Raw genomic sequence first — 13,672 nt, 5'->3', positions numbered from 1 at the left:
AGGAATAGAGGAGAGTGATTGGTTTCCAGTGAAGGCTGATCTGCAGCAGGGGTGTGTGATCCCCCCATGGTTGTTTAATTTGTTTAACATGGAGTTGTTAGGGAGGTTAATGCAAGAGTTTTGGAGAGAGGGACAAGTATGTGGTCTGTTGGGGATGAAGTGGCCTGTGCAAAAGATGCATGTGGGAAGAGAAAGGTGGGAGGTGGACAGATTAGAAAGGGTAGTGAGTGGTTGGATGAAGAAGTAAAGTTGTTAGTGAAAGAGAAAAGAGAGGCGTTTAGATGATACTTGCAAGGAAGGAGTGCAGATGACTGGGAGATGTATAAAAGAAAGCAGCAGGAGGTCAAGAGAAAGGTGCAAGGATTGAAAAAGAGGGCAAATGAGAATCAGGGTGTGAGAGTCTCATTAAACTTTAGGGAGAATAAAAAGATGCTTTGGAAGGAGGTAAATAGCGTGCATAAGACAAGAAAACAAATGGGAACATCGGTGAAGGGGGCATGTGGGGAAGTAATAACAGGTAGTGATGAAGTGAGATGGAGATGGAGTGAGTATTTTGAAGGTTTGTTGAATGTGTTTGATAATAGAGTGGCAGATATAGGGTGTTTTGGTCGGGATGGTGTGTGAAATGAGAGGGTCAGGGAGAATGGTTTGCTTAAGAGAGAAGAGGTAGTGAAAGCTTTGCAGAAGATGAAAGCCAACAAGGTGGCAGGTTTGGATGGTATTGCAGTAGAATGTATCAAAAAAGGGGCTGACTGTGTTGTTGATTGGTTCATAATGATATTCAGTGTATGTATTGATCATGGTAAAGTGCCTGAGGATTAGCGGAATGCATGCATAATGCCATTGTACAAAGGCAAAGGGGATAAAGGTAAGTGTTCAAACTACAGAGGCATAAGTTTGTTGAGTATGCCAGGTAAATTGTGTGGGAGGGTAGTGATTAAGAGGGTGAAGGTATGTATAGAATATCTGATTGGTTAGGAACAGTGTGGTTTAAGGAGTGGTAGAGGATCTGTGGTTCAGGTGTTTGTTTTAAAGAATGTGTGAGAAATGCATAAGAAACAGATGGATTGGCATGTGCACTTTTGGCTCTGGAGACAGCAAATGATATTGTTGATAGAGTTTTCTTGTGGAAGGTCCTAAGAATATACATTGTAGGAGGAAAGCTGCTAGAAGCAGTAAAAGTTTTCTCAAGGGTGTAGGGCATGTGTACAAGAAGGAAAAGAGTGAATGTTTCCAAGTGATGGTTGGTCTATGGCAGGGGTGTGTGATGTCATCATGGTTTTTTTATATGTTCATGGATAGGGTGGTTAGGGAGTAAATGTGAGAGTCTTGTAGAGAGAGGTGAGTATGCAGTCTGTGAGGGATGAGAGGGTCTAGGAAGTGAGTCAGTTGTTGTTTTTTGATGATTCAACATTGGTGGCAGATTCAAGTGAGAAGCTGCAAAAGTTGGTGAATGAGTTTGCAAGAGTGTGAAAGAAAGAATTTGAGAGTGAATTTGAATAAAGCAAGGTTATTAGGTTTAGCTGGATTGAGGGACAGGTTAGTTGGGGTGTGAGTCTGAATGGAGAAAGCTTGGAGGAAGTGAAGTGATTTAGATTTCTGGGAGTGGATGCAAGGCCTTGGCTATAGTTAAGGCCTTGCCGAGGAAGGTGGACATGTTGGAATGAAATGTTTGAGGACAATATGTGGTGTTAGGTGGTTCGATCAAGTAAGCAATGAAAGGGTAAGATATGTGTTGTAATGAAAAGTGTATGGTTGAGAGAGCTGAAGAGGTTGTGCTGAAATGGTCTTGTGTGTCAGAAAGGGAGGAAACAAGGAGAACAGGGAGACCAATTTGAAGGTGGAAGGATGAAGTTCAAATATTGTAAGCAATGGAACCTAAAAATTCAGGAGGGTGAAGGGCATGCAAGTAAGATCAAACATCCTTGAATATCTATAGCCCAGCAGCACTAATAATGACCACAGCCCTACATAACCCCCCAGAAGGCATTGAACACCTTGATGTTCTTGTCACCTAACTTAGGCTAGGCAATAAGTATTTGTAGGAGTTTGCCCATCCTGTTGATAATGAACAGACCAAATGTGAACTTTTCCAACAAAACTCTTCCCACACCCTTTAACATTAAAAACTTGTCTGTTTTAAAATTTGTGATTTCAGTGATGATTTTTTGCTAATCATCATGAGGTATGTATAAGAATTTTATCCATATCTGTGTTCTACCTTGTATACTAGCAAAGTTTCATAACTTTGGGTATTGTAGATAGTTGATTTGTTATATATCTATTTGTAATCCTGTCATTGCTGTTCAGCTGTTTTAAACTTCAGTTACCTTGTAAATTGCTGAATATGTTCAGTGCTGTCCAATCCTTGTTAACAATTTTCTCATTATATTACCTGTAATGTAATTAAGTCATTGAGGGCCAGCCCCTAGACCTTTTGTGCCACCACCCACAAGCTGGGTAGAAGCACATAATGAATTTTCACTCTTGTAGCAAGAATTGAAAAGTCGAAGAGTATCATAATGTAATCTCCCTGCCACCACACACTTCTTCATTCGGTTCTGTTTAGTGGTTAGATTAGTTTCTTATTACACTCTTAGCTGCTTTAAAAGAGGGGAATGTCGATGATAAGACTGTACAGTACTTGCCAAGCACAGGGGTAAATCATTTTATCGTCATGAATAGGCAATGAATCTCAGTCATGTGCAGCCAATTGTGTGCCATTTTGTTAAGCTTTTTTGTCCCTTACTGATGAACTCTTCGTTTCTCTTGATATCATCCTTGTTAGAAGCCATTCATTGTACAAAAATGTTTAGTTATTATATTGGTTGCATGTTTTACTTCTCTTTCTTGTCTTAATGATAAAGAATTGTTAGCCATAATATACATTAGTATCATGTATATAATTAGGAGAGAGAGGACCTGGCAGTGCTGCTCAGGAGATGATAGAGGTGGATCCACATGAAGTACGAGAAAAACGAGAGCGTGAGAATAGAAAAAAGCTAACTGGGTTATTAGAGAAAATTGAAGGATGCTCAGTAAGTAATTTTTCTCAGATTTTTCTTGTATTTAGAATTTTTTCTATTAGATTATGTGAACTTTCAGTAATATATGTTGTTCCTGAAATGGGCATCTATTGATTGTAATTATATTAGATATAAAGAAATGCATAGTACACTAGTCAACAAAATTAAATTTTTTTTTTGTCCCACAAAGTAAAATAGGTGGACGTTATAGTACTTTTTACACTGAATTTGAATCTGTTTTTAGAATTTTTCTGTCAGGCATGGTTTTTAAGTGACAGAAGTAGTTGAATTTTACAATGTGTATATTACTTATTCATAAATAAAGCTGGTATTACACTTAAAAAACTCACCTCTAAAATATAAAAGTGTATGATTTTTAACTATATTTGGCCTCATGAACATCCCCCTTTAGTGTCCAGCAGTAATCTGCCTACATAGAAGGGCCCCACTTTCCTTGGTACCACTTTTCCATGTCCAAAATGTCTTGATGAAATCTGTGAAATCTTTGACCATGCTCATCACTGACTGCCCCAAGATTTTTTCAGGAAAAAGTCTAAGTGCGAGTTCAAAAAGTGAATTTTTAGACTCGTGTTGTGCCCTAGAGCTTTATATGAAGTTAATAGATCTTTTACAACATCACAGTAGTTTTCTGATATGTGATTTGCCAAAAAATCCTTGAAAACTTGCAAACTCTCTTAAATGACAACCATGCAGTTTTTTCAACTTCATTTAGCATTTCATCAAACTTTTGATATCGAAGCAGTTCCCTGATCTGTGGTCCTACAAAAATACTGTCCTTGATTTTTGCATCACTGATTCTAGGGAATTTATTCCTCAAATATGTGAATCCATGGCCAGTTTTATCCATACCTTTAGTGAAGTTCTTCATCAACCTGAGCTTAATGTGCAAAGGAGGCAGATGAATTTTCTCAGGATCAACAAGAGAAGGACTTATGACATTTTTCTTCAATAAAGTCAGTGATGTTCGTTTTGGCCACACTTTCTTTACAGAATGATTTTTCTTGTCCTAGCTGTCCCACTCATAGAGGAAACAACAGAACTTTGTATATCAAGTTGCTTTCCAAGTAAAAGTGCTGTAGCCTTTATGTCATCACATACATTCCACTTAAAGTCCCCATACTTGTAACTCATTTATATGGGCTTATGCTTTCAAAAAGAAGATATTGCACTTCTCAAACAATGAAAGTAGCTGTGTTTGTTAAACTTTTTGTTTCAAATGTTCCATAGAGCATTGGTACATATATACTGTATGTAATCATATTCAAGTATGCTGGAACCAAAAAAACTATGGGTGATAGAGAAATTCTGAAAATATATTTGGATTCAGTGTGCAAAAATACAGAAGAAACATAGGACAAAATCTTTGTTGACCAGTGAATTATTAACTAAAACTTTTTCTGCAATAATTGTCTGTGCTAGAGAAGGGTTAGGGAGGCAATTTCAGTCTTTTCCTACTGGCCTTCTTGATATCTCTCTGTAAACTTTTTCTGCAGTAATTGTCTCTGCTAGAGAGGGGTTGGGGAGGCAATTTCAGTCTTTTCCTACTGGCCTTCTTGATATTTCCTTGTAAAACTGAACAGCTGAGTCACCATAAAAACTGCCCTCCTTTACCATTCCCACATCCTGTGTAGTTCTGCATGACTGTTCAGTCATTTAAGCTTTTGCACCTATTGGCATTGGTGAAACCCTCTTTAAACCTTTTATGACCAAGGTCACTTAATAGCTTTGATGAACATGATGAGAAAAGTAATCTCATTTTTCAAGAGTAATTTATCCCTTTTAACCCAAATCATGAAAAGATACCTTGGTACTGATTTCATCAAGCTGTATGTAACACTTCACCCTTGAGCTTCATATACTGTAGTCTCCTAAATGTAATGAAATTGGAACATTTGCAGATATCCATCTCTTTTCCTATTTTGTACCGTCATACAAATTTGAATTTTTGTATGCCATCTGCATTCACAGTCATATCACATATCTTATTCCATGCATCCACCACTCTGAGACTGTAGGTTTCATCAAAAATGCTCTTTCTTAGTTTCATGAAATAGCCTGTCATTGTTTTTCTTTGATGATTTCAAACATGTGTTTACTCTAAGCAGTACAAGATTATTTCAAAGCCTTAAAAGTTCCATGCCATTCATTTCCCTATTTTCAGATACCATCTTTGTTGCCCTCAGTTGGACCTTCTCCATTTGATTTTTTTGTGAGATGCCCAATCGTGAGATGCACACTGTAATTTGCTGTGAATAGCTAGCTGAACATTTCATTATATATATAAATGTAGATGCTGTTTTGTTATTTATTGTTACATAATTTGCTCCTTAACACTTATGTTAATGTGGTGGTTCCATACACACATTAGTTAAAGCAGTTTATTTCCTGTAAGAATAAAACTTTATCTAGACCTTCATTGCTTTGCATTTGATTGTACCAAGTGTAGTCTTTCATGACCAACTTTAGAACTTGTTTGTATCCCACTTTAAATTAATGCAGTCCTCATCAGTCCATTTCTTCTTTTATGATTTTAGTGACATCTGCAAGCATATTCAAAAGTGAATTCATTCATTATGGTAAGTCATCTACATAGATCGAGAATATCAGTGTCCTTAAGACAGAACCATGTGATGCACCACTGGTTACTCCAACCTAGATAGAAAAGGCACCCTGACATGCTTCCTTTGTTCCTTTCCACTAAGATAACTTTCAGTCCACTTATGGAGATTACCCCTTATGACTGACCGAAAATTTAATTTCTACCCACATCTAGTGTGGCTTAATGCATTAGGGAAGAGGGACCTGCAGTTGTGCGGTCACTGAGAATATGGGATGGTGTTACAGAGCATGGATGAAATGGATCAAGAATAGTGTGGGTGAAAGGAAAGATTGGAATTGTGAAGTATGCATGGGTAGGTGTATCAGCATCTGTAAATATGAAGACTGTGCAAGGTATGAATGATATACAGTGTTTCTAGAGAAAATGAATGACCATATGAATGGGTTTGAGAGAGAGAGAGAAAGGTGATTGTAATGGGTGATGTGAATGCAAAGTTGGGATGTGATGAAATTGGTGAGATAGTTGGTGAATGGGGAATGCCAAGAGTAAGAGAGAATAGAAGTTATCTTGTGGGTGTCTGTGCTGAGAGGAGTTTATTCCATGCAAATATCTTTTTTCAGCACATGATCCACAGATATATGTGGAAGAGAAATGGTTTTGGAAGAAAGATGAGTGAAAAGTTTATGAAAAGTTTAGAGGAAATAAGAAATTGTACGGGAAGAACACAAAAATGTAAATGTAAATGAGAGAAGTAAGGAAGGGGAGTTTCTGAATTAAAAGGCGGAAGTGAAAGGAAGATGGAAAGAGTGTTTGAAGAACTGATAATTGTGGGAGAATGTGAGATAGCAGTTGTTACAAGCATGGGTATGGAGGATGGGAGGAAAAGGATAAAAATGCAGGGGCCTATAGCAAGAAGGGAGGTAAAGAGGGAAATAATAAGGTTGAAGGTAGGAAAGGCACATGGTGTAATTGGGATTATTGGTGAACTATCAAATTGTGGTGGAGAAATTGTGATAGAGTGGATGCATTTGATGTATAATTTAGTATGGAAACAGAAGGTTTTGCCTGAGGATTGGGTGAAAGTTATTATTGTTTCTTTTTTCAGAGGAAAAGGTGCTAACAATGTATGAAGCAATTATTGGGGAATAAGTCTGTTAGATATGCTAGGAAAAATGTATGCAAGAGTGTTGATTGACAGAGTGATGAAATTGACTGAACGCAGAATAAGTGAGGAGCAAGGGGGTTTTAGGAGAGGTAGATGTGTGGATCAGATTTTTGCGGTGAGAATGAGTGTGGAAAAGAAATAAGTAAAAAGTAAGAAGCTGTATGCAGCTTTTATGTATTTGTCAGAAGCACATGTTGGAGTTGAGTGGAATGCTGTATGGGATGTGTCAAGAATGTATAGGGTAGTTGGATAACTGTTAGATTGTGTTAAAGCCTTCTTTAGTGGAGCAAATGCATGTGTAAGAGAGGAAGGAGAGTGAGCAGAAATTTTGGTATACATGTAGATGTGAGATACAGTTGTGCGATATCACTTTAACTTATACTTAAGGATGGAGTTATAAAAGAGATGAAAGCAAAACTAGGGAGAGGGGGTGCAGAGATGGAGTGTGATGGTGCGGTATGGTGGTTAGTGACAAGCCTGTGTGTGGATGATACTGTATTGTTTCCTGAGAGTGAAGAGGAATTGAATAATGTTATAAATGTTTATGATGCATGTAAGCATAAGGAATTAAAGGTAATTACAAGTAAAAGCAGAGTAATAGTGTTGAAAAGGAAACAGTGAAAGTTTTGATTTTGTAAAGCTCTATAGTGTGAGGGATGGTGTCCTGAACGGTGCAACAATTATGGGGCAGAAAGGCTGGAAGTTTTGACAGAATTCAAGTATTTGGGAGCTATTTTGGGTTAGTTTGGTGATAGGTAACTGAAATAGGGACGTGGAATGAGTCACAGATGTCTAGATCCAGGCTGTTGAAATGAGCTGTTTGAGAGAAGTTTGTATGACTGGATGATATGAAGAAAGAAGTAAGAGGATGTACAAAAGATCTGGTATGACAGAATGCATAGGGAATGAATTATGGAGTAGCAGAGTGGGTGAAACCTGATACTTTGGTTTGGGCATGTAGGAAAGAATGCAAGACAGGGAGTTTACAAGGAGAGTGTATGACAATTTGATCAAAGGGGCTGGTGTGAGAGGAAGACCACCTGTGACATGGTGAAATAGAGTGGAAGAGTGTTGGAGGGAGAGAGATGATGGAGGAATGCAGGGAATGTTGTATGCAAAGGGGGCATGTAAAGACAGGAATAAATTGAGACCCTTTTGCCTTGGCCACTCCCTTGATGGGAGTTGTCGAATGGAACAGGCATCATCCTGTCATGAGTGAAGTTGACACATGGTCTGATGAGGATAACTTGAACTCTGATGCATGAACAAATTTGTGTGATTTTTGAGTTTGAAGTTAAGTAAATTTGGATCTTCCTCTTGTGCAGGCTGCCTCACAATATCTGTACACAGTTGCTCCTGCTGTATTTTTGTTTTCATTATATTCAAAGTATTACAAATAGGAAATGTACTTATTATAGTATATTAATTTTTTCTAATACCATTACACCTCTGGTTTGGATTTACATTGTTTTGATTATGTAATTTCTTGATAGATAACATTTATAACAAAATACTTTGCATTGCTTTGTTCAAAGATATTCATATCAGAAATGAAGTAAGAAATGGCCTTTTTTTTTTTAACCAACTTTCTGTAATATATGAGTAAGGCAAGGGGTTAACTGTGTCATTGCTCATCCTGAAGATTTTATATTTGATGATGCAGTAGCTAGGAGTATAGTGCTCACCTACTAAACAGTAGACTGTACAATAAAGTCCACCTATACTTGCCTCTTAAGGAGCAAACTTGGGTGTAAAAGAGTGTGTGTTCCAGATGAGTGGGGAAATAATGGTCTTTAGATGTAATACAAGCCATATTACTTCCTTGTATACTGAAACTAGCCATATTATCCCCCACTAAAAGTAATAATAGTAAAATGTTTTGAGCAGCAAGTCTGTACTAAGCTTTCAAGAATTGGTTGTAAGATAGAATATATTGTATTGTTTTCAATTTGCCGTCGAAAGTGTGAAAAAACACATTTTGAAAGTTTTCTTGTTGATTAGGTTACTTGTCCATTTGTATGATTTTGGATACTGGTGTGTTGTCAGCCCTTAAGTGAAGTCTTGTTTTATTAATTCCAGCATGCTATAACCCAATCTCAAGCTTAAAATCTTTGTTGATGCTTTGTCCAAACTGCATCATATTGGAAAAGGTATTGTTTGGAAAAAGGTATCGATTGGCAGGTGGTTTATGTAATAGTTGTCATCTGACACATGTTTGTGATGGGTGAAAGAACATCATATTGAGCATAGTTTGAAGAGACTGAATTCACAGACTATTCCGTTATTTAGTTACAGTACTCTGTAGTGTCTCATTCCCACATTAACCTTCCTCCTGAGCCAGGACCACAGTTGGCCTGAGTTTTGGTAGTAGCACCTGCAGCTTTTTATCAGCGTTCTCAGCATTCATTTTGTACATAAGTGACTTGTTCACTATTTCAGCTACATTGTGATGTTTTAGGCCTGGACAACTTGTTCTCTGATTATATATAGTCTTTCAAATGAGCATCCACTGATCCTGTACCTTTTGTAGTGGGTGAAGGGGTGAATTCTCGTGACTGTCTCATTCTGGGGTAAAATGCTGTTATTACCCCTGTGAACAAGTATTTTCTCATATACTCGTGAATTCTGCCATCAGTAGAGAAATTGGTTTTTCATTTTCTCAAAACTTACGTATTTTAATGTAATTTCTCATTTAGACATGAATGATTTTTCAGACTGGCTAAATAGCCCTGGGATCCATTAGTGGAGCCCACTTAACCAACTCAACAGGTTGATTAAGAAGATTGAATGATATGAGCCTAATAGATAAATGGTTGGTTAGCTTTGATTTTAAGCCACTTTTCACCAGCATTCCATTGAGAAGAGTGGTAGATGGCATAGACATGGACAGCATTTTCCTGCCCAGGCATGACTGTATAGAGTTGACCTTCTCTTTGCTAAGCTAGATATATTCTGGTCATTTAATTAGATTTCATAGGATTTGCTTCTCAGCCTAAGAATCTTCTTGGTAGCTCAGCTTTGCTCTCTCTCTCTCTCTCTCTCTCTCTCTCTCTCTCTCTCTCTCTCTCTCTCTCTCTCTCTCTCATACGCACACACACACGGGGATGGCCAAAATTGAACTCAGTATTCAAGAGTGGGACGAGTCGATGAATTGTAAGGATGATTTTCCCTGGACTTATAGTTGAAAGCTCTGCTTACAAATCCAAAATTTTTGTCAGGTTTCTTCACTGCTTTTGTGCTCTTTTTTTATTTGGTTTTATGTCACCAGAGAGTATTATGCCCAAGTCCATTTCCTCATTTACCTCTCATTTCAACAGAATTTATACTGTATTAGTTTGTTTATGTCAGTTTAAAGCTGTAGACATTCAAGTTCTATTATATGTTCATTTCTCAGTTTTATGTCATCAGTGACTTTTGCTATCTTGCAGTGCAGCCCATTGATATATATGAGAAAGAAAACCAGTCCCGTGAGTGATCCATGTGGCACACTACAGTACTTATGTCTAACCATTTAGAGGCTAGACCATTAATCATAACGCATTGTTTATGGCCAGTTAACCAATTTCTTACCCACCGAAGTACAACTCCATCAGTGCCCTGTGACTTAATTTTTGCCAGTAACATTTGGTGTAGAACTTATCATATGCTTTTGAAAATCCAGATAGATCAATTGCTTTACTCTCATCATACATGTTTATTATATCATAAATGAAACAGATTTGTCAGGTATGAGTGATTTCATCAAAAACCATGCTGGGAATCATTTAATTATAATTAATGCTCTCTTGAATGATGGTTTCCACAAGTTTTCCAACTACAGATGTTAAAAGAGATACTTGGAACCTTTCTTGTTACAAGTGACTTGTTGAAAAGGGCATTCAAGGGCTTAACTGTCTCATTTTTTGCTTCTCTCATTGTCCTTAGATAAAACATTTCAGGGCCTGCTGTTTTATTCATTTTTATTCCATTTATTGTTGATAATGTGTCTGCAGCTTTTCTTTTAGTGTGTTGAAGAATGCTGTCCCCTTGTGTTAGTGAAACTGAGTTTGGGCATGGGTTGTGATGTCAATCATAAATACAGACGCAAAAAAGTCATTTGAGATTTTTGCCATGGCTTCATTGTTATGAACTAAGTCATAGATTTCCATGATTAATGGACCAGTTGACTGGGTAATGACTCTCTTGCTTCTGACATAAATGTAGAACTCCTTGGGGTTTCTTTTGCTATTTTCAACCCTATACCCTTCATATTGACATTCACCTTCATATAACTTTCTCACTTTTGGCATGCAAATTAACATAACTTGGTTTACATCACAGGATTGTGTTCATGATAGAAGAAGATAGCAGTCATATTTTTCTATATACCCTAATACAGAGGACAAACAAATGACTAGGTTACTCACAACAAAGAAAACCCACCAATGAGTATGACTATTCACTGTCAGCTTATATTGACAGGACTAAGTCTAGGGTAGTTACTGGATTTTTTTTCTGAGGGCCTTAGAGTGTGTAACCTAGAATTCCAGATGTTTAAATTTTTTGTGGACTCGTTACCCCAAAAGCCCATTAATCAAATTCAAAGGAAAGTCACAGGCTATTATGTATAGAAGATATAGCAACAATGAGAGTAGTAACAACAGAGGAGAAAGAGATTCATAGTGATTACCAACTCACAGCAAGGAACGCACAACAAATTTTTTACTGACAGCATATGTGGGTATAGCATCACACCATAAGTGTTGATGAGAGAAACCATGAGGACTTAGAAAAAGCCACACAGCAAGATCAGATTGTATATAAGATTCCATGCCACAGGTTTGAGAAGAATAATTACAGGTGAGGCCACTTGTGTGCAAAGGTAATTTTAGACACCACAACACCACCAGTTCTTTTGTGGTGCCTGTGGATGAGGAGGAACATCTGGCAAGATAGGGGGATGTAAAGAAGAAAATTATGAAAGCATTGAAAGCCATCCACATTAGCATTAAAGAAACAATAGTATTAGAGTGGGCAGCTTCACATGGGCCAGAACCGGGACAGAAAAAGTACTCTGTGATTGCCTGGTTTGTGACAGGTGAGCGCCATTAATGGACCAGTCATATAGTGATACGTATGAATGACGTTCATCTTGTGTATCAGTTATGATGTATCATTATCCTCCTAAAACTAGTTAAGACGAATAAGTTCCTAGCACTTGCTCTAAGTTTACCTTGCTCTCTTATACCCAGTTCCTGAAGTATTTCACATAATGGCTTCATACTTCACTATTTTTTCAGTTGGTTGCTTTTGACTCTGATGGATATTACCATCATCATGTCATGAGTATTTTTGTTGTGATTAGATTAGATAAGATTGATTTTATTGCTCAGCTGGCTGAGTTGTCAAAACCCTTTTTTATTGTCTTCCATCATCATGTATCTTCCATTAGCTTTCTCCTCAGAAAACCTTCAGCCATATTTAGTAAGAAGAATAACATGGATGTACTTCAGGCTTTTTTTTTCATACTTCTTCATAGTTTTCTAAGTTGGTGAGATAGCCCTAAGACCAGATGAAGGACAGCCTCATTTGTTTTCATCCACTCTTTGTTTGTCATGTACAGTGCACTGAAACCAAAGCCCTCCAATCGCACCTGGACTCTACAGACCTTTCTCTATTTCCCCCCCAGCCACTTCATGTGCCCTAGATCAGCCCATTGAGAGTAAATCTGCTAGTTCAGGCCTTGATGATTCAAAGCTTCTTTCACTCCATTTTACCATCTTATCCTTCCCCTGCTCATTGCTTTCTTTATTTTTGTCATGAATATCATTTTAGTCAGTCTTTCTTCACTTTTCGTTTCCATATGTCTGAACCACTTTACCACATTCTATTTAGCTCTCTCAATCATACTCTGCTTACTACTACATCTGTCTCTTACATTGTCATTCCTTACATGTTAAGCCCTCCTAACACCACAAATTATCATCATGCATTTCATATCTACCACATCTAACCTCTTCTGTTCCTTTGCATTTAGAGCTTGTGACTCACACCCATACAGTACCATCAGGACCACTGTATCATCAGATATCGCCACCTTTGCCCTCACAAACAGCAACCTCTCTTTCCACACATTCTCCAATGCACCTAGGATCTTTACTCCCTTCACTCCCTTGCCTAGGGCCCCAACAACCTAAAGACCACCTCATTGACTGGGATGGTAGGTCTCAGACAGCTTTTGAGCCATTTTTTAAAGCAAGAGCCTGATTGAACGAATTTGGAGGTTAAGGGTTTTGTTTTCTAACAGATGTCTTACATAAGCCAGTAAAGTCCACTAATGAAAGATTCCTGTGTGTAGATGTCTCACTACTGACCTGCCTTTACATATTTTGAGTTTCAGACTTCTCAGGACTTGCAAATTCTCATCTAGTATCTCCTTCACGTGTTTGCAGGAAGCAAGGAGATATCTTGCAAACACTAACAGTTCTTGGAGGATTTTATTTGCAGATTCATATATTCCACATTCAAAAAGACGAAAGGTGCCTCATAGCTGATAAGTATATCCAGCTTGTTAGGGTTATGAGAAATGATGGCTGCCAAGTTTTTTTATATGAATTGCCAATGGAGCTACTGTTCAGTTGCAGTACTAAAACTTCTCTGGTCTGAGGAACTTGCCCATGGAATGAGTGAATAGAATTATGGTTAGGCATAAGCCTGCTACATTGAGGCTTTTATTGAGTCATTTATTTTGCTATCAATGATATAACATGCACATGGGTTAACACAGCCTATAAGGAATAAGAAATCATACACAGCTATTGGTTACACATACTGATACTGTGACATGAATATTCTGTTAAGTAATGCATTTCTGGACATCATTTCTGACAATATGTAAAATACAGCACCTTGATTTTCATC

General features: G+C 37.6%; 1 protein-coding gene across 3 annotated transcripts in view; it reads left to right on the top strand.

Annotated features, from left to right (window-relative positions):
• The window catches only part of Exo84 (exocyst 84), a 135,404-nt gene that overhangs the window by 16,878 nt on the left and 104,854 nt on the right, over positions 1-13,672 (top strand). For all 3 annotated transcript variants that reach the window (XR_011712981.1, XM_071663423.1, XM_071663433.1), the window contains exon 4: positions 2,911-3,038. Coding sequence is in view for 2 of the 3 variants with exons in the window: in XM_071663423.1 (XP_071519524.1) it covers positions 2,911-3,038 (128 nt within the window). In the remaining variant the exon portion in view is untranslated. The remainder of the gene's footprint in view (positions 1-2,910; positions 3,039-13,672) is intronic.

Source organism: Panulirus ornatus, chromosome 1, assembly GCF_036320965.1.
Source record: "Panulirus ornatus isolate Po-2019 chromosome 1, ASM3632096v1, whole genome shotgun sequence".
Classification (NCBI taxonomy): Eukaryota; Metazoa; Arthropoda; class Malacostraca; order Decapoda; family Palinuridae; genus Panulirus; species Panulirus ornatus.
This window is presented reverse-complemented; position numbering and strand designations above follow the sequence as displayed.